Source organism: Lottia gigantea, assembly GCF_000327385.1.
Source record: "Lottia gigantea unplaced genomic scaffold LOTGIsca_80, whole genome shotgun sequence".
Lineage (NCBI taxonomy): Eukaryota > Metazoa > Mollusca > Gastropoda > Lottiidae > Lottia > Lottia gigantea.
Genome location: NW_008710663.1, coordinates 495,598 through 516,971, shown reverse-complemented (window position 1 = coordinate 516,971; position 21,374 = coordinate 495,598). Strand labels below are relative to the sequence as shown.

Sequence of the window (21,374 nt, the reverse complement as noted above, 5' to 3'; positions counted from 1 at the left end):
ATATAGTGGTCCTAACTAAAGTAGGTATATTAAAAATAAAAGCTAGTTAAAAAAGTGGAAGAAAAATTTGGTCCAATTTTAATTTGACTGGTTGTAAAAGTGTAAACTTGTGTTGGTACCGTATCTGATTGTCTACAAGCAGACAAAAAAGTTCAGACAAGCTTGCAATATTTACATATACATATAAGCAAAGAAAACAACACATAAGAGACTTGCATGATTCATTTATTTCCATTCATTCATGTATCACATTTTCTCTACATCAAGATTCTAAATCATTCACTCAACCTTACAGACACACAATGTGAAAACATTTTGACAAGTTGTAATGAACTCAAAAAAACACTATTAATAATAATAAATAAAACAAACTAATCCAAGCATTTGTATGCACTTGGAGAATTGAACCAAATAAAACACAAAGAAAGATAACTCTCCCGTTTGTGGTGGGGCAGAAGTAAGATACATATATTAGGTTTTGTCAATTGAAATGAAATGAAATGAATGGAGTTTTACTTTTCTGCACCATGTGGGCTAATGAAGATGGTTTGTCTATTAATTAAGTGGCTATTGTATAGCGTGGCAACTAGTGCTATATCAACAGGTGATATATAATACTTCTTGAAAACTGTTTCAAAAAGAACCATAAAATACCCCAAAGCAAAGAACCATGAAATCCCCCAAACATTTTATTAAATGGCTAAATCTCATCTAAATGATATTTTGATTTACGAAATTAAAGTGATGTGCAACATATTTAACACATCTTTCAGATCTTCTAAGAATACATTAATTAGAGTCAAAGTTTAGAATCAACAGATATAGTTTTGCACAAATTATGCTTTAAAAACTAACTATTTCACTATAAGGACAGTGTTATAGACTAGTAATTTTCAATTAAGAATATGGGTCCTTATGTCGTACATTTCAAAAATATTTTTGGAGTTCTCAGATTGTAAACAAAACCAAAGTAACTGATTTACAACCAATCTTTGTCAATAAATTATGAGAAATTTTCATCATGCATCTTTTCTAACAAATCTTAGAGAAATGCAAAAAACCCAAATTTTGACAAAAATGTTCCATAATCAGAAAAAACCTTATAATGTAGCTGGAAACTAAATAAGATAAAACTAGAAATAAACTCAAGCAAGTTTATTGTGATAAAAAAAATATGTGCAATGTTTTGTTACATTGCACATCTCTATTAATTATTTACTTTTTTACTTATTATTAAAATAGACAAAAACCTAATCAAATTAACATTAAGGAACCCATTTATAACAAGTAGATATATAAAATACATAACAAAACAATTGTAACAAACTAGGATTGAAGCTGTCATTAATTGAAGTGAAATTTGAAACTTCCACCAGAGAAGCCTTGACCAAAGGGATTAAAACCTTGTTGAAATGGATTTCCACCATGACCACTTTGTTCTTCAGGATCTAAAGGATCTTCACCATTATCAAATTGTGCTCGTTTTTCTGAAAGAACAAGGTAACTGTATTGTTATTCTTCTACCTAGAATGGCAAAACAGAATCTATTTTGAGATGACAATGTTTCCAAACAGATCAATTATTCAGTCACAGACCAATATAAATTAAGACACTTCTATGTCTGTTTCCATTTACAATTTGAAGCTGTCTATCACTCAACAAATTCAGCTTATTGAATTGCCCAATATCATGATTTTATCACATGGAGACCTAACATTATTGTAGTGGTATCAAAGACTATATCTGAAAAAAATTATCCACTAATACATTTAACTGATTTCACCCATAATGGCAGGTACATATAAAGAAGCATTGAATCAGCAGAAAGAGATATTGACTTTCAGTTATCTAAAATAGAAAATAAAATACCAACCTGGATCAGTTAATACTTCTTTAGCTGCGGCAATATCTAAAAATTTCTTCTGGGCTTTTTCTTTTTCTTCATCTGTAGTAAATTTATCGGGATGCCACAATACAGCTAATTTTCTATATGCCTTCATTATAGCTTTCTTTTTAGCATTTCTGAAATCAGAAAGACCATTGTTAACCATCGAAAATGTTTTGCCACAAGTTTCCAAAAGAACAAATGACAGTTGAAACGCCATTGAATTGTAGGTTGGATGACTTGGCCTTTATCAAAGTCTAAAACTTTAAATTGGCCTAAATTAGTATTAATTTGATATTGAAATCTTTATATAAGATAGCCATGTACATGGTATTTGGTCATTGAGGATCCTCTACACTTTTGCAAAAAAGAAAATATAACTAACTCAATATCTTACCTTTTAACCCCTAATATTTTATAATAATCACGTTTTTTTGATTGTTTTAATAATTTGTTAGCTTTATTTAAACCTTCTTTAACTCTTCTATTTTCACCATCAATATTACTAGCTTCTTGATAATCATTAATAGCTAAAATAACACAAAATATAGATATTAATACATAGTGTAATCATTTTATAAAACTTAAACTTAGCATTAGATGACGTCACTAATCGCAAAGGTATATGATATGATATAAGTATATTTCACCATTAGTGACGTCATCAAATCTTAGTTTCAGTTGAATTACAGGAAAAAAATAATATTAGAAAATCTCTTAATAATCCCTTTCAGAAATAATATACTAAATACAAAACTGATCATAATTTTTTTGTGAAACATGACCCTGAACCAGGGAAAGAATTGTATAAATACCTACCTGCTTCATAATCTTCATTAAATATATGAGCTTCAGCTCTATCTATCAAAGCATCTAAATTATTAGGATCTATTTTTAGTAAATGCGTACATTCTGCTAAAGCTTCTTTCACTTTACCACCCTATAATATATCAGAAAAAGTTTGTTGTTTACTTTGAAGTGGAAGAAACTGAATAAATTTGGGGGCCAATATACTACAATTATAGTCTGTCGGTGTGAAAACTGGTATAACGTTGATAACAATTTGAAAATTTAGTGATTTTCAGATCTAGATAACTATCAAAGGTCCAATTTGAAACATAAACAGTCCACATTGTTTTTGGGTAGAATAATTAAAAATTATTACTAAACAAGCTAGACTGTCTTATATAACTTACACTAGGCACCTAAAATAAAGTGTACTGCATGTGATTATGTTTACTAGATCTTTACCCAAGTTCATTACATACAAAGACAACCATATATATATCATTCTATTATAACATTTTTAGTTTGGAAACCAAGCAGACACAAAATCCAGGACATGAGACATGAATTAATGATCAGTTAATTACCTTTGAATAACATTTACACTTATGCTGCCCTGCTCTTGATACATAATGATGAACTAAAGATTCTACTTTTAACATTTCTTCTGCTTTTTTAACACATTTATCATATTCTTCATTATTGATACTTTCTTGAGCAGACGTCATTAATTTGACTAACTTTTTCACTTTTTTATAATGAGGAAAACATTGTTTATTATCTGGGTCTAGTTTAAGGCACTCACGAATTTGTCTGAAAAAATAACGTAAAACATATTTGGAATTTTATAATCTTATAAAACTTAAATCAATCAAGTTTAAGGTATTTCTTTTCCATCTGTCCACAATAAATTGTTTTGAATTTGGAAATTCACTACCAAATCCACTTATTTACCTAATGGATTCTTTCATTTACATACCAGACAGATCTCCAAATCAGACGATTCCACATGCAAAGGCCTTAAGTTACTACTTTTGAGTAAATGGAATGAATGCTACAATTAGAAATACTTACACGAGAGATTCATCTGCTTCTCCCATCTCATAATGTAGCGAACTTAATTTAAAATAACCTCGTGTATTGTCTGCTCTTAATTTAGTAGACTGTCTTATATCACTAGCTGCTTTAAATAAATCACCCTGAGCTTCATAACATTCAGATCGAATTTCGTGGAATGTTGGGTCCCATGGACAGGTCTAAAATATAAATACCATTATCATGTTTATTTATAAAGAACAGTGACTATCTCACGTTGGCATTTCATAGTTATATCATATTAATTAAAACTTAAAATACCTCCAGTGTGGTTAAGGTTTTTTCTTTGTAAAGTCTACACCATGCCTGTTATTTTTAGCTTATGTTGAAATTTGAATTTGAACAAGGATTTTTAATCAGCATTGACAATTACACAAAATTATAGTTATGCTTAAAGACCAAACTTTGACTTACATCAATAATTCCTCCTAAAACTTGTATGGCATCTCCATAGTTACCTTCTTCAACTAATCTATAGGCTAGTTCTATATCTGGTGGTATAGTTTCTATTTTATCTATATTTCTCTTAGCTTCTTCATTATTAGGCGAAGTTTTCAACTGAAATGAAAGAGTCTCATTTGTAGGTTTGTCTCTATGGTGGCTACAATACAAACTTTTCTGAATGATCTGCATTGGTTCCATCAAGGAACATGACCATAAAAACAAATTAGATCAGATGAATGCAAAGAGTTGCATTCTAAAATCAGAAACCTTATACTGAAATTAGTATATGTTATCATTGGCCCTATCATTGCAGAAGAAATCATCTATAAAACCAAAGCTTTATGAAAATTCACCCTTGTGAGGTCTCTTGTCTCACATACAGGGTGGTGAAGCTGTAACATTGCATTTAATATTTTGATGAAAAAAACAAACATCTAAAATTTAAAAGGATAACTACTGTTCTTGTCCAACCCCATGTTGAAGAAAAAAATTAAGACAAAGTTTACTCAAAGTCAATTATTTTGTACACTTACCACAGTTTCAAAGTCATTTTTAGCTTCTTTATATTTGCCCTGTTTTAATAACACACTTCCTCGTTGTATACGAGCCTATAGAGTAAAGTAAATTGAGAAATGACAAGTAACAATTTTACATTCAACTATTTGCATGACAAGTTATATTGGGTCACTTTTTCATTGAAATCATAGCATTAGGTAACAACATTAGATATCAAAAGAACATGTAAATTTTTTCCTGAGTTTATTTAGGGATGAATCAGACAAAAAAGATGTGATGTAACATATTATGTATTAGTATAGAAAAAGATATGAAAGGACTCCTTCATTAAATCATGCATAATGCATTCTATTGAAATATTTCTCCTTTTCAACTTATTGTAAAGAGGTTTTCTAAACTTTTTATGTGTATTGGGGACACTGATAGCAGCAATTTGCACCATTCCGATTTTCATTTCGTTGTCTGTGGTTCTTGCAATTCCACTAAAACTAACATGTTTTATGACATTAATAGAGGAGAACTGCATAGATATTAGTAGTAGCTTCCTGTAGCTCCCCTCTAGTGATGTCATAGAACGTGTTAGTTTTAGTGGAATTGCAAGAACCACAGATGTTGGAATGGTGCAAATTGATGCTATCAGTGTCCCAGATACATATAAGAAGTTTAGAAAACCTCTTTACAATCCCTTTAAAATTGTTCAGAGTAAGGACATAAACACAACTTACTGCAGTGAAATCTGGACGTAATTCAACAACTTTTGCTAAATCTGGTAAAGCAGATCTAGATTTACCAAGAGCTAAAAATACTGTAGCTCTTTTAAAGTAAGTCATATAATTATCTGGATCTCCCTCTGAAAAATTAGAATAAAGACAGAGGTGAAGATAGAAAGATTTTAGTTTTTGGTTTCTGTTCGATTAAAATGCAAATCTGTCATAATTTCTCAATCCAATGAAAATACGGATAGAAGCAGAATGAAAATACAAGTTAATGATAGGGCACTGAATATCTAATTAAAATTAGACCAAATTGATAAAACACAAAAATATAATTGACTGAATGGACAAAACATAAAAAGACCTGTTTAGTTTTATCAGATGTTTATACAATCAATAGACAGATGGTGAATAATGTATACAGGTAATTTATGCTGACTTATAATATTTATCTGAGCTGCTGAATCTAATTAGAATATGTCAAGTCACTTACCAACAGCAGCATGGTAATGTGACAAGGCATCTGCTAACTGTCCTGCTGCCAATAATTTTTTACCCATCTCTAAATGTTGTTCTACTTCAGGGTTGGCGCCAGATGTTAACCCTGTAAAAAGAGAGGTATTATAATCATATACCAGGAATCATGAAACCCAACCATCCACATCAACTACTGGTGTATATCTAGCATAGTTATGTATGGTTTTTAATAACTGTATGGAAGACTTATATAACTTTATATAATGACGATACAATGGTTAAAGGGACAAGTTCGCCATCGCCAATTGTACCTAAGTCTACAATAATCAGGAATTTTTTAGCTAAGCTACTTAGTAATGGTGTTCACAGCTGGCCCTTGAAATTTAAGCCTTCAAATCCATGTGTCCAGAATCATTCTCAACATCACCACGTTCAGGGTGAAGCCAACAGGGTTCATTAATTGAATGAAGAAATCCAATCTAGGCTTTTCATCTTTTATAATGGATATTGTACGTAGCATGATTTAAACCCATGTTAACTTTTTAATTTTCAATTATAAACCAATTATGCTTTCTGACTCGACATCATAAAAATTATTAATCAGAGTCTTGTTCTAACATAAATAAGTCAATTAGACTGGCCTCAGGCATTAATTATAGTGACAAGTCATTAAGTCGTCAAACAAGAAAAATGGAGTGTAGAAAAGATAAAATGTACGTTGATGCAAATTGTTGTCTCAAAATGAAAGATGACTATTTAGCAGACTATACCTTAACCTGTGTGCAGAGTCTGTTTGATTTGAAATGAAATACAGACAATGAACTATAAAAGAACCCAAGTGTCAAAAGACTAAATAGACTATCACAACTTTCGATTTGTTTTTAGAAAAAAGTTTAGATGTTGACATTCATATATCGTCATTTTGACTCTTTACTTACCAAATAACTGGATATCTAAGGTTAATAAGCATATGCATAGCGACTGAAAAAGTCGTGCAAAGTCCATTACGTTTGCTAACATCTTATTTTTCACTTGTTTCGATACATTTCTTTCCAAAATGTTATTACTTTCGTCAGAAATTTACACATGGACTTACTCGTGTGAAATTTCTATTGGTTAGAATCCTAACATCCGGTGTCAAAGGTCAAAGTTTGGGTCAAAATTTCACCCTTCTGCCTTGGTCTAAAATTCCTTTATTCGATAATTGCTGTGTTTTTTCCTCTATTGAAATTCCATTAAATACTTATTAAAATTTTAAGATCCATCTTGCTTTAAGGGGTTTTAATTTCAAACAAATTCTTCTCCCATGATCCACCAGTTGTCAGCATTCCAAAATGGCGTTGTTTTGAGATGGCAACGAAAATTTAAAATTTGTTTTTGCAACAATGTGTTTATAAGTGACATTTAAGAATCAAATTTTTGAGTATCGCACCCTGAAATGTAAGTAATGGAATTGCGAAACTTTTCATTCAATGATGTTGGCTATGTTTAGATTAGTTTCACATTTTTGACGTTTATGAATTAAAAGCATGTCAAAACAAATCTTTCTGTGTCTTTTAAGTACCGACTACACTTGTTTATGGCAATTGATTGCTAAATGCCATTGATTTACTTCATTCAAACCATTAATGTTAACTTATTACTAGTAGTTATTGAATTCTTGTGTCATTTTACAATATTTTAATTAATATTTAACATGCCATTTGTCTTGAAATCTTAACGTAGGATATAGATGAAATTTGAGGCCAAAAATTGAGCTTATCATATTTTTAATAATGATAAGTTAATTTAATTAACAGAAAAGGTTGGCAAAATGTGATGCTCATATATGTCTTCTAGTTCTTCTTCTATCCTGAAAATTCTTTTTTCTCTAATTTCTTATTTCCATTTTTTTTCTTAATTGTTGGAATTTTCACCAAGCAGAAGACAATTTAAGACTCAATATGTTACTGATATTAATTTGACTTAATTTTACAATTCATCATTAAGTTTAAGCTTACATAGACTCCATGAAATCATATTTTATTCTTTTCAGATGAGTATAGAGCAATAGAAGTTGAAAACTGCAACAAAATTTAAAATGGCAACAGTCTACATGAATGCCCCGTCCACTAGTTTTGGTGGTGTTGGTGGTTTCAATCCTCACCAGACTGCACCAGGTGCAAATGGTAAAAATGGCAACTTTGCATTCAAGAAGAGATTTGAACATATTGATTGGAGAAAAATAGCTTCAATAGATGTAGATCAAATTTCAAGAACATTAGATTTTAATGCATTACAAGAAAACATCATGAATTTAACTTTCTGTAATATTGAAAGTGAATTGGTAAGTTAAATTCGTTATATTAAGCCATGCATGATGCCAACTGGAAAAATAGAAAAAAAGTGGAAAATAACCTTTTGTTTAGCCTGAGGAGAAAATGCATTTAGAAATATACTGTACATTATATATACAAAATTAGCACCGGTACCTTGAATAAGCTTACTTCTAATTGGCTTTATTCTTAAACAAACTTAAGTTTATTTCTTGTCTTTCAGGATATGAGAATGGTGGATCCAAATTTTGTCAAACTTTTTAAATTAGCCCAGTTTACTATTGAATATTTATTGGTAAGTTACATTGAAGAAAAGGGTAATTAGTTCTTGTATGTAATTATATTAGCTGAACTGTTCGATGACTAATGATATGGGAGGAAAGATTTTTTAGAAACAACTGAAATCTTTGACTGTCCTGTAAACAACTTAAAATGACAATAATTGAAAGGTTTGGTATAAAGTAATATGTAAGATGCATTCTTCTTGTCTCAAACACCTTGCAAATCTGTTCACTTGCATACTATTTGAAGAAAGAATAATATCTATTGTGATACTGGCTTATCACCTGTGGATGAATATTGATATATTTACTGATGCTTTGTTGAATTTATTTCAGCACTCTCAAGATTATTTGGCTGGTATAGTAGCAGCTTCAGAAGAGAAAGTCAAACTAACAGAACAGGTTTGTAGACTAGATTATTTTGTCTTTTTGACTTTACAAGCTGTCGATTTCATTGTAGTTAATACATTTTGACAGCATACAGTATTTTCTTACCAACTGTTTTAATTTAATCATGGACAAAGTGACTTTTAAGATATATATTGAACAGTTTTACTTCATTTCAGAAACTTGTAGGCCCAAATAGACAATAGTCTTGTTTTTGAATGGGCTGTAAACCCATTGTGCAAAATGTCCCTCCATACTTGTTTATCATAAAATTTTTTTTTAACAGGAAATGATAAAATTAAAAGAAGAACTTGAGAAATTAAAAGAAGAATTAACAGAAAGTAAGAAAGAATCTCATAAAAGAAAGAAATTATTAATAGCACAACAACAAATGATACATTCTGGTTCTGATAGTTATAATAAGGTAAATATAATTTGTTGGTATTTGTATGGAATTGCACTCCATTTACGCTTTGTCATGTAACTCAGATTTCAAGATTTGTTTGAAAGCATTAAATTAAGTTTTCTTAAAAAAAGAAGTGTATAGTATTTGGGGGATAGATCCTTTGAGTAGATAATGGTTAAATGAAGAAAAAAAATGAAAATGAAAATTTTGTCAAATGTCAAATTTTTCTTTCATATCTTTGCAGTGTCCTTTCTGTTCCAAAGCCTTTTTGAATGCTTCTTTTCTTCAATCTCACATATTTCGCCGCCATCACGAATTCTCTTCTAAAGCTTCGAGTTCTGAACCCCATCAGTTATCTGGGGGTAGTATGAATAAAACTCTAGAAGCTGAATTAAATAATATTAAAGACAGATTACATAGGACTGAAGCAGCTTTAAAAGAAGAAAAGAAAGTTAACAGATCTTTAAAGAGTAGTTTAAAGGTTGGTTGAGTTATAATGTATTAATGTATCAAACTGATGTTGTTATTCACCTAGAATATTTATTAAGATATAATTTATATAGTTAATGATCATATATTATGATAATGTATTTAATTTGTAGGATGGTGATAGATCTATAGTTAATATATCTAGTGATGTTTATAATGATGTACAGGTAATATATATTTTTTTCATTGATTAAAAGAAACCTACTACAGGCTTTTGTCATATAAGTTAGGGGCCAAAAAGGGAATGGCACATAATTCCTAACAGTATCATTGACATTTGGTTATTATTTAACTTTGGGCTATTGCTACTGTAATTTCTCAATAATTATAAATAACACTATGAAATCTTAATAATTTTTATAAGGCAATCAGTTTTTCAGAAAAAAAAAAGATATAAGAATTTCAAGGTAAAACTCTTTATGTTTTATAGCAACATGAAATAGATGAAATGAGAAAAATGTATGAAAGAGAAATAAGAGAAGTTAATATGAAATTACAGGCATCAGAAAGAGCTTTAATAGATGGTCTGTATATGGTCATTTTCAAGAACTAAATTGCTTTCAGTATTTTGAACTGCCTACCATAAGTATATGCTGGAAGGTGTGGAAATTCAGTTAATGTTGAGTAAGAAAAATATGCCTGGGATGCACATAAGATGTCCTTCAACAAATCATCTTTCTTCATCATTCTACCTAGCTATAATACAAGCTTGTGAGGTTTGGTTAAGGATCACCGGGCATGATCTCAAATTATTAGATTCAACAGATTGGCAAAACCCAAGATATTGTTAACATTAATCTGGATTGTAATTTGTAGGTCATAGATCTAATCTAGGAGATATGCAAGATGATGATGATGATAGAAGAGCTATTAAAAGACAGAGAGAAGACGCAGCCATTTTGAAGGAACAGCTACAAGAGCAGGTCTGATCATAGGGTTTTTTTTTTAAAGCTGTAGGAGATATTCTCTAGCCTCCCCAAATAGTGTTTTTTTGGCAGTGGTCATATCAATTTCGGGCCAATCACAGGATTTTTGGGTTCCATTACTTGAGAGGAAGGAGTGCTTAAGGCAGAAATTTTCTGTTCAAACTATAACTTTATAACTCTGGATTCCTATACTTATATAGAATGTATAATACTTTGCCATGTTTGCTTTCACAGTTAAATAATGTAGAAAAACAAATGTCCATCAAATTAGAAAAACAAGAAAGAAAATGGTCAAAGAAAGTACAGAATATGTCTAAACAGCATGCAGATGAACTTCATAAAGTAAGTTCACTTGAATTAGATTGAAATAAGATCATTTTCTGAAATAGTTATTCTTTTGTCATACTAAGTCAAAAAAGGGTTGTAATATTTTACGTGTAGGAGGTATTTGGTTCCTGTGTTATAGGAATGCCAAATTGTATATTGACGTCACTATTGTAAAAGTGGCTATTAATATATTTGGCTGTTGCGTTAGTGACATAATAAAATTCTGAGTTGAAGGGAAATTGCAAAAACTACAGATGTATGACTGGAATTGAATGATGCAAGGCACTTCACTTCTATCCTATTGAAGTTGTGTTATAAACCTTTAAAGGTCAAAAATAAAAATAGAAAGGAGAAAAAAATACCAGATAAAAAAGACACATAAAGTGTACCCACAATCTCTTTTTTTTATTCAAAATATTTGTTTGTAGTTAAACAATGCATTAGAGGATACAAACATGGCTTTAATAGAAAGTAAAGCTCATAGTGAGCCTCATGTAGAAAAACAACTGAGAGAAAATGAAGATCTAGTTAGAGTAAGTACTGTTAAAATTTATAACTTATTTCTTTTATCTTAATTAATCTATAATCTTATTGTCTCCTTCTCTTTTTAAAGATGAGTTCTCTTATTTTCTAGACCAATTGATTATCAGAAATATCATTTTTAATATAATGGCTTTGATAAACACAAACTGTTAATTTGCAGGGCAGGTTATATAACCATGATATTTGAATATTTGTTTAGGCTTTTGATAGGGCTTCATCTCAATTAAGATACTTGGCAAAATTCAATTTTAAAGTCTGGTTCTACTGTAATTTGGCAATACCGTGGCTGGCTTGTTAAATTGTTGTCCTAGAATATTAGCTATTATGTTATGACTGCAGGCGAGATATTTAAAGATGACCTTGAAATGACAATATGGACTCCAATATTACATTTTTCTTGAAATGCAGTAGAAGCAGACTTTGGATTTGAATTCTTAAAGTGATAAAATACAGTTATTTGAAACTGAGCTGATTTGTGAAACAAATATTTAAATGACTTAAAGTAGTTAATTATAACGCAAAAAAGGTGTCTGAGAAAATGGGAACATATCTTTAAAGAAATACTTTACTTTAAATTTTACCTCTGTGAAATATTTTTATTTTGAATACTTTTTCTTAGCAAAAACCTCCTGTAAAGGTAAGATAAAGAGTTCTGAGTTCAGTTTCCATTCCACTTATTCTGTTTCAATTCCATTTTCCTGCATGACTAATGAAAATTATCCATGATAATTTGTTTGGATTTGATCAATAATTTTGCCTGGTTTGAACACCCCATACAGCCTCTTTCATTCTTCAAATCAAAGTGTATGATTTGTTGTTTATTGGTCTAACATAGCTATCACCATTTTAACCATTATTTTCCCTTAGGTCAATTGTAAAAATCATGAAACTTTAAAGTAATTTGCTTATAGCATGATCTTTGGCAACCTTTTTCTTTTTGGGACCTTTGAATATCAAATGGTATTCTGGTACTATTTTGGCACAGTCATCGTATTGTAGTTAAGTGTTTGACTCTTGTGAACATGGGCTTCATGCAATTCAAAACAAAATTTACAGTTTGTCAGATAGTCACTAATGTTATGTTATTATTGAAAACTGTTTTGTTATTGAATGATTTACAGAGATAATAGACTGACTTGATATTTATTGGTTAGTTGTGTTTAGTCTAGTAAAAGGTTCTCATTAATTAAGGAAATGATAGTTGAAACATTGAATTACTTCGCGTGTTTACTGAATTCAAGTGCATGATGTTTTTGTTTTAACTTAACTGAAAGTTTGCATGGTATTAAGATCACCATTGTTCAGTATTGTGAACGTGTTATTTTAGCTAGTTATGATCCTGTTCGGTAAGCAAAACATTTTAGAAAACATTGCGTTTTGCTATTTGATACTGAATGTCATATTTCATCAATACAAAAGAAAATGTTAAATGAAAATTTATTGTTTTACCAAAGCCTGCCAATGTGTGGATTTTGAGGATGTAGTCAAGTTTCGTTCATTAGTTTTATTACTGATTATCTATGAATTGATTGATATAGTGAACATATAAATTGTAGAAATCAAGAGAACAAGAGAAAATGTTGAATTCTCTTGAAGAAGAAATGATAAGAACTGAAGAATTAAGAAAATCGGCAGAATTTAAAAGAAAACAAGTAGAAAGAGAGAGAAGAATCAGGGTTAGTGAGTTTGATTATTTGTAGTGTTTAAATGAAGTCACTCCACCACCAATAGTGTTGAAACTGTTAGTGAATTTTATGAACCGGGTAATCGTCGACAATAACCGTTTGTTACCCTGTTAATCCTGGTTAATTACTAAAGATTATAAAAGGAGTCAAAAACCGCATTTGCAGCGGTAACTCACCTTTAACTAAACTAAAGTAAGTGTATATGAGTACCCAGGAAGATTTTGGCTAGTTCACCGTGAATTGTTGGTACAAATCGACAGATACCTAACAACCCATTGAAGCGTCTGCTTTAATGTAAGATTACGAGCGGGCCTGACATAGTTCAGACGGACTGGTGCCATTGTCACTCATTGTTACAGTCTCTAACAGATCAAAGGTTTTTATACCGTCAATGTAATGCAATACAATAAAAATAATAACAAGATTCAACGAACCGTGACACATGCCTAACGGCTGAAAATGATTGCAGTGCTTATTTGTTTAACCTAATTAACATAACTGTGCACACGGCGACTGTCAACCCCGATATCGTGACTCGATTATCAAGAACAGTAATTAGTGTAACTTATATAATCTTGACCACAATTCTTGCAACTCGTTAGAATTTTGGTAATTGATACCCTATCTTGATTTATTAATCTCAATTATTCAATCAATAAAGATGTTTATTTACTAAAGAAAACAGCTCTAAGACTCATACAGTGACGAATTTTTCTGTCAAAATTGCTCTCTTTTTACTTCTTATAAGATTAACCAATTATCTCAAATCAGACCCGGTTACCCATGAATTACTACCCGAAATCGGTTAACTGATTAACCGTTTCAACACTAACCACCACTGAAATCCTTTTGGCATCTTACTGTTGCAGTATTATTAGCATTGGAATGCTAAAGGCAATATTTCCCACTATAAACCATATAAAAAATCCAGGAAGGTGTGAAATAGTGGTGAATTGGGAAGAAACTAACTGGGAATAAGTTGTGAAATAGGAAGGTGGCGAATATTTTGGGGGCGAATGTGGAAAACCATTGTTACTCAAGACCCATTATTATCTCTTAACAAGGTCAATGTTGAAGGATACAGAATTGGTTTGGTGTCAACTTTATTATATTTTATCTTTTATAGAATGAGACAGTGGTAGAAACATTTACAAGTAAACAATCTACATCACCACAACATCATTCACCTGTCAACACTAGAACATCACCATCAAGGAGGTCACCAGGTAGAAAATCACCAGCTGAGACTAGAAAGGCTAGAGTTAGTATGTATCCTAGTGATGATGAGGATGAAGAGAGCACTGCAACAGGTAATGGTTTAATTTCATTGGAAATTGATTGTATTCTGATTAAACTAGTGATAGATGTTTTATTTCAATGTATTTTGGCCATCTATGATCTGATGAAATTGCTCCTTAGATTGTGTTCTGTCAAATTTTGACCAATATCATCACTATTTTTCATTGTGTCTGATCAGGGATATCAAGGAAAAATAAAGCTTTTGAAAAGTGAAATTGGGAGCTAGTTGTTTCCCTGGTTGCACCTTTAAGACAAAGTGGTGTTTGATAAACTCAATTTGGAGAAAATTTGCTTAGGATCAATTGACTATTTTTTTTTTTTTAGCTCCTTTGACATATATTGAGAAATGTTTTTGAAATAACATTGATCCATAATAATAAAAGTTGGATTGAGTAAGCTCAGTTAAAACTATGTTTGATAGTTTGATTATAATAGCCCACTGATGAATGTTGTATTTATAACTTATATTTTGAAGGTTTATTAACTGGTACTGGTAGTTTTAAAGGTACTGGAACTCTAGGTTCTTCTCTTGGGTAAGCTTTGATATGTTTCGTTCTTACATTCTAGTTGGTTAGTGAGTTACTTTGCTGAGCTCATTTCTCTTTTTTTTTAAATAAGCCTTAAGCCTTGTAAATCAATTAAATTGATCATAGTCCTACATGATAGAGTTAAAATTAACAAATCTATAATTAGGGAAAGGACTACCCAGGCAAAATAATTCTAGAAATAGTGCCTGATATTTCAAATTTGGGGGCCCCAAAAAATTTGATATTGTGATTCTTCAGTATTGATTGATTGTCCTGTCTTCCTTGACTTTAAAAGCTATTGTGATGTTTTTACAGGTCAGCTTTAGGTACAAGAGAATTTGTTGATAAGATACGTCAAAATATTACAATAGATATGATGGGGAAGGAATTTGATGCATTTTTGAATGAGAAACTAGGAAAGATTGGTGTAGATCCTGTAAGTGATTATTATTACTTTGTTTTGTATCATTTCATGGCTTTGCCAAATGAAATACTCCAGGTATATTTCAAATATACTTCAAAAATCTACTCAAGGGTTTAATCTCTGTGAGGGTCAAGATGATTTTAGAGTTTTTAATTGGATTTCCCCCTGTCAGTGATGTAGGTAGTAGGGATGGGACAATAAACATAGGTCCAGTGTGCTAGAGGTTGTGCACATTAAATGATCCCTCCACTCTTGGAAATTTTAAAAGCTTGCATAGCTTTGATGATCCTCATTAGCCCAAACAGGTTCTCAGTTAAAGTAAAAGCCAGTATGAAAACTAAGAATGTGTCTGGGAGAATTCTGATCGTACAATTAGTCAAGACATAGAGACAATTGAGTTCTTTATGATTTTATTTATAGAAACATCCTTATATAAGTGACAGAGTGAGAGATAATAAATTAGCCATGTTAAAAACACAGAGACAGTCACTAGAGAGGGTAAGATCACATTCAGTATGCTTAAAGTACTTGGAAAGAAATGAACTTAAAAGGCAAAAGTTCAAAACCTCACTTAAGGTAACAAACTTTGTACCAAGAGAATTTTGTGCCATCTGCCTTGAGTTTATTTTAAGGATGTGAGAATGATTCATTTTTTGTATCTAGGTCATTTATGGATTGTATTTGCATCTTTCAAATTATCTGTTATTTGTCTGTTCTTCCTGTATTTACACAAATGCTCTACACAATAGCTTACAGTAATAATACCTAATTGCTTTTGTGATCACTAGTCATAAAATAAAGTGAAATTGAAGACCCACAGAAGTCTAACTGAAATTGAAATAGTGCAATTAGATTCTATCAGTGTCCCCTATAAAAATTTAAAAACCTCAGTGAACATTGAAATCAATGAATCTAGCTCTAATCTATGATTTACAGTAGTCTGATATAATGAATACATTAACTTGTCTGTGCTGTGATCTTGTTTTACTATATACAATTATTTTAACTTATATTTTACAGAAATATGTAGATTTTGCCCGTCTGAGACAACGTCTAGATATGGAAGCTACTAGTAAAGCTAAAGAGAAGATGAGAGAAATGCAACGTTCTCCTGCAACAGGATGTAAGTTCAATTTCTCCTGTAATGGTCTTATTGTCTTGATTGAGATACTAAATAGCTGAAAATTTATTATTTACAATGAAAGCAATCTCTATTGAATCCTAGCAACTTTCATTTAGAAATAAATTATATGAAATTTTATGTCCTATTGTTCTGCACCTGAATATTCGAATGAAAATGAACCATGCAGTGAGTAATGAGGGAAATTTTGTCAAAATGGCAATATGTAGGAAAACAAGAGGAACTCTATGACACATTAGATCATCAGGTCCTAATGACAACTGTTGTGTCTTCAAGTATTTAGATTTAATGATATTCGTTTGATTTGTTTTACAGCTAGAACATTTCAAGGATCAAGAAATCCATCTCCAGCACAAACTGGTAATAGAAGAACTTTCCCACAACCATCTACATCATCTGGTGGTCCTAGTCCTAGACCGCGTGGTACTGGAAATACACCTAAACCTACTCCTCGTTCAACATCACCTAATAAAAACCTTCAATCTACAGGGTAGGTTTTAAAGCTTTTAGTGAATCCAATTATAACGGTTTTGTTAATTGCAAAATATGCTTTATCACAAAAGATACGTCACAATTAATGACGTCATCAAACACTTACGTTTAGTGGAATTGCAGGAACCACAGACGTCTGATTCGAAAATTGGAATGACGCAAGTTGATGCTATCAGTGTCCCTGATACACATAAAAAATTGAGAAATCCTCTTCCTTTTTTAGAAGTGTATGTCCATTTTGTCATCAATAAAATGCGTGAATATTTATATTAATAGATCAACAACAGAGTGGACTAGTACAAATTGGGATTCTGATGAATCTGAAGGTGAAGACAGTCTAGCTCGAGATATCAAACCATTATCTACCAGTCCTGTTCGTTCACCACCTAGAGCACAAACTAGATTAATACAATCACAACCTATACAACAACACAATGATGATGATGAATGGGATTCTGATAGGTAAATAGTTTTTATGTATACAGTCACAGCTTAGGTTAATCTAATACAACATTGATTAGTACAATAGCAACCTATGCAACAAGAAAATACAATCATAATACAATCCCTTTGGATGATATTAAATTATTAATACAATCACAGCCTAGGTCAATCTAATACAATCTAGAGTTATACCATAGCAACCTATGCAACAACATATTATAGTTATTAATACAATCACAGTCTAGGTCAATCTAATACAATCTAGAGTTATACCATAGCAACCTATACAACAACATATTATATTATAGTTATTAATAGTTAATTAATCACAGCCTAGGTTAATCTAATACAATCTAGAGTTATACCATAGCAACCTATACAACAACATATAATTATGTTATATTATAGTTATTAATACAATCACAGTCTAGGTTGATCTAATACAATCTAGAGTTATACCATAGCAACTTATACAACAACATATTATAGTTATTAATACAATCACAGTCTAGGTCAATCTAATACAATCTAGAGTTATACCATAGCAACCTATACAACAACATATTATATTATAGTTATTAATAGTTAATTAATCACAGCCTAGGTTAATCTAATACAATCTAGAGTTATACCATAGCAACCTATACAACAACATATAATTATATTATATTATAGTTATTAATACAATCACAGCCTAGGTCAATCTAATACAATCTAGAGTTATACCATAGCAACTTATACAACAACATATTATAGTTATTAATACAATCACAGTCTAGGTCAATCTAATACAATCTAGAGTTATACCATAGCAACCTATACAACAACATATTATATTATAGTTATTAATAGTTAATTAATCACAGCCTAGGTTAATCTAATACAATCTAGAGTTATACCATAGCAACATATACAACAACATATTATATTATAGTTATTAATACAATCACAGTCTAGGTTGATCTAATACAATCTAGAGTTATACCATAGCAACCTATACAACAACATATAATTATATTATATTATAGTTATTAATACAATCACAGCCTAGGTCAATCTAATACAATCTAGAGTTATACCATAGCAACTTATACAACAACATATTATAGTTATTAATACAATCACAGTCTAGGTTGATCTAATATAATCTAGAGTTATACCATAGCAACTTATACAACAACATATTATATTATATTATAGTTATTAATACAATCACAGCCTAGGTCAATCTAATACAATCTAGAGTTATACCATAGCAACTTATACAACAACATATTATATTATATTATAGTTATTAATACAATCACAGTCTAGGTTGATCTAATACAATCTAGAGTTATACCATAGCAACTTATACAACAACATATTATAGTTATTAATACAATCACAGCCTAGGTCAATCTAATACAATCTAGAGTTATACCATAGCAACTTATACAACAACATATTATAGTTATTAATACAATCACAGTCTAGGTCAATCTAATACAATCTAGAGTTATACCATAGCAACCTATACAACAACATATTATATTATAGTTATTAATAGTTAATTAATCACAGCCTAGGTTAATCTAATACATCCTAGGAATTTTAGGTTGTAACATTACGGTTAAGCAATGTTACGAAGGCACAGGCATGTAGGTGTAACCTCTAGTGATAGAGCAATGTTTGTGAAGTTAGTTTAAAAGAATGATATAAAATATTTGAAATGCAAATCCATTATCTTCTGAATCTGAAATATATAAGAAGAATACTGGTTCCAACAGGAACATTAATAACCATGGAAATCATAATAAACATTTTCACTGGTGAAACTGAGGATTGTCCTATATTAAATGAAAAGGAAAATGTGTATTTCATATAAAAAATATATATAATTTATTAAGTGAAAATAGTATACATGTATGATATTTTTGCGAGGAAACACTTCAATTGTAAGTTATCATAAATAAGAAATATTAATTAAAGGAAATGTACTAAACCTATGGAAGGAGGATGGGGGTAATCTACCATGGACTAAGATATTATTTAGATTTTTATTACGGGTATAGGCGATAACTAAATCATTTGTAAAGACTGTTCGAAATTTTTCCTGCAATTCTTTGTAAAGACGGATAATTATTCGGGGAACTTGACCAGCTGTGTTGTTGTATTGAATAACAAAAGGTATAATTTGGAAATTTGTAATTTGTTTATCCAATAATTTTCGCGAATGAGTCGAATTTTCTTTGTATCAATGCCGGGTTGTTCGTATATCTGTTCAATGGGAATAATTTTCAGGTCTGTTAATTGGTGATCGGGTTGATTGAAGTGTTTTGGAACGGTTTTATTAATTTTTTTTAAGTTGATGTCAGACAAATTTTTTGTCTCCCCAAAGTATTGTTTGTCACATTTTGTGCAAGAAATGAGATAAATAATATTTTTGCTGTTGCAGTTGAGCTTTTCATTTACTTGAAATATGGATTCTGTGCGTCTATTTCGGAAAGAATTTGTTCGTAAAATGAAGGGACAGGTTTGACAGCGAGGGTTGTTACAAGGATAAACTGAAGAATTTGGTATTGGCAAAAGAATTATTTTTAGCAGAGATTTCAGCAACTGTTGAGCTTTTAATACCTCTCAAGAACCTTCTAGAATATCCACGTTCGCGCAATTTTTGGAAAACAATTGAACAAGCCTCCTCGAAGGGTTATACCAAAGCAACGTATACAACAACATATTATATTATAAGTTATTAATACAATCACAACCTAGGTCAATCTAATACAATCTAGAGTTATACCATAGCAACCTATACAACAACATATGATAATGCTTATATTATAGTTATTAATACAATCACAGCCTAGGTTAATCTAATACAATCTAGAGTTATACCATAGCAACCTATACAACAACATATTATATTATAGTTATTAATAGTTAATTAATCACAGCCTAGGTTAATCTAATACAATCTAGAGTTATACCATAGCAACCTATACAACAACATATAATTATATTATATTATAGTTATTAATACAATCACAGCCTAGGTTAATCTAATACAATCTAGAGTTATACCATAGCAACCTATACAACAACATATTATATTATAGTTATTAATAGTTAATTAATCACAGCCTAGGTTAATCTAATACAATCTAGAGTTATACCATAGCAACCTATACAACAACATATTATATTATATTATAGTTATTAATACAATCACAGCCTAGGTTAATCTAATACAATCTAGAGTTATACCATAGCAACTTATACAACAACATATAATTATATTATATTATAGTTATTAATACAATCACAGCCTAGGTCAATCTAATACAATCTAGAGTTATACCATAGCAATTTATACAACAACATATTATAGTTATTAATACAATCACAGTCTAGGTCAATCTAATACAATCTAGAGTTATACCATAGCAACTTATACAACAACATATTATATTATAGTTATTAATAGTTAATTAATCACAGCCTAGGTTAATCTAATACAATCTAGAGTTATACCATAGCAACCTATACAACAACATATAATTATGCTTATATTATAGTTATTAATACAATCACAGCCTAGGTTCATAGACTACAATAGAAACTTATACAACAAAATGATGATAGTTAGATAGATAATATTTATTAATGCAGTCCCTTTTTAAATTTTTTATCTGTATTTTCAGTGATGATTTCTCCAGTCCAAGACGTCCAGTTGTTCAACCTAGATTAATAATCAGTAAACCTAAAGGAGAAAATGTTCTAGAATATCACA

The 21,374-nt window shown here is 30.5% G+C and overlaps 2 protein-coding genes across 2 annotated transcripts in view; one reads left to right on the top strand and one right to left on the bottom strand.

The window, feature by feature from the left end:
• Nucleotides 1-61: 61 nt before the first annotated feature.
• LOTGIDRAFT_151060 (hypothetical protein) lies at nt 62-6,988 on the bottom strand. Its single transcript, XM_009067197.1, has 11 exons — nt 6,855-6,988; nt 5,933-6,043; nt 5,452-5,576; nt 4,744-4,818; nt 4,181-4,324; nt 3,746-3,927; nt 3,259-3,484; nt 2,705-2,825; nt 2,283-2,415; nt 1,874-2,022; nt 62-1,487 (listed from the first exon to the last, which is right to left on the bottom strand). Exons 1-11 carry the CDS (start codon nt 6,919-6,921, stop codon nt 1,345-1,347), a joined length of 1,476 nt encoding a protein of 491 aa, XP_009065445.1. The 5' UTR covers nt 6,922-6,988; the 3' UTR covers nt 62-1,344.
• Nucleotides 6,989-7,248: 260 nt separating this feature from the next.
• LOTGIDRAFT_236380 (hypothetical protein) overlaps nt 7,249-21,374 on the top strand; it is a gene marked incomplete at its 3' end in the record, with an annotated part of 17,573 nt that continues 3,447 nt past the window's right edge. Inside the window, exons 1-19 of the mRNA XM_009067196.1 lie at nt 7,249-7,356; nt 7,952-8,242; nt 8,455-8,526; nt 8,849-8,914; nt 9,186-9,323; nt 9,550-9,786; nt 9,908-9,961; nt 10,225-10,318; nt 10,611-10,717; nt 10,955-11,062; nt 11,476-11,580; nt 13,147-13,266; nt 14,402-14,585; nt 15,050-15,107; nt 15,417-15,537; nt 15,946-16,023; nt 16,546-16,648; nt 16,982-17,156; nt 17,435-17,620. Of these exons, the coding sequence (XP_009065444.1) occupies nt 7,997-8,242; nt 8,455-8,526; nt 8,849-8,914; nt 9,186-9,323; nt 9,550-9,786; nt 9,908-9,961; nt 10,225-10,318; nt 10,611-10,717; nt 10,955-11,062; nt 11,476-11,580; nt 13,147-13,266; nt 14,402-14,585; nt 15,050-15,107; nt 15,417-15,537; nt 15,946-16,023; nt 16,546-16,648; nt 16,982-17,156; nt 17,435-17,620 (2,252 nt within the window). The 5' untranslated portion in view covers nt 7,249-7,356; nt 7,952-7,996. The remainder of the gene's footprint in view (nt 7,357-7,951; nt 8,243-8,454; nt 8,527-8,848; nt 8,915-9,185; nt 9,324-9,549; nt 9,787-9,907; nt 9,962-10,224; nt 10,319-10,610; nt 10,718-10,954; nt 11,063-11,475; nt 11,581-13,146; nt 13,267-14,401; nt 14,586-15,049; nt 15,108-15,416; nt 15,538-15,945; nt 16,024-16,545; nt 16,649-16,981; nt 17,157-17,434; nt 17,621-21,374) is intronic.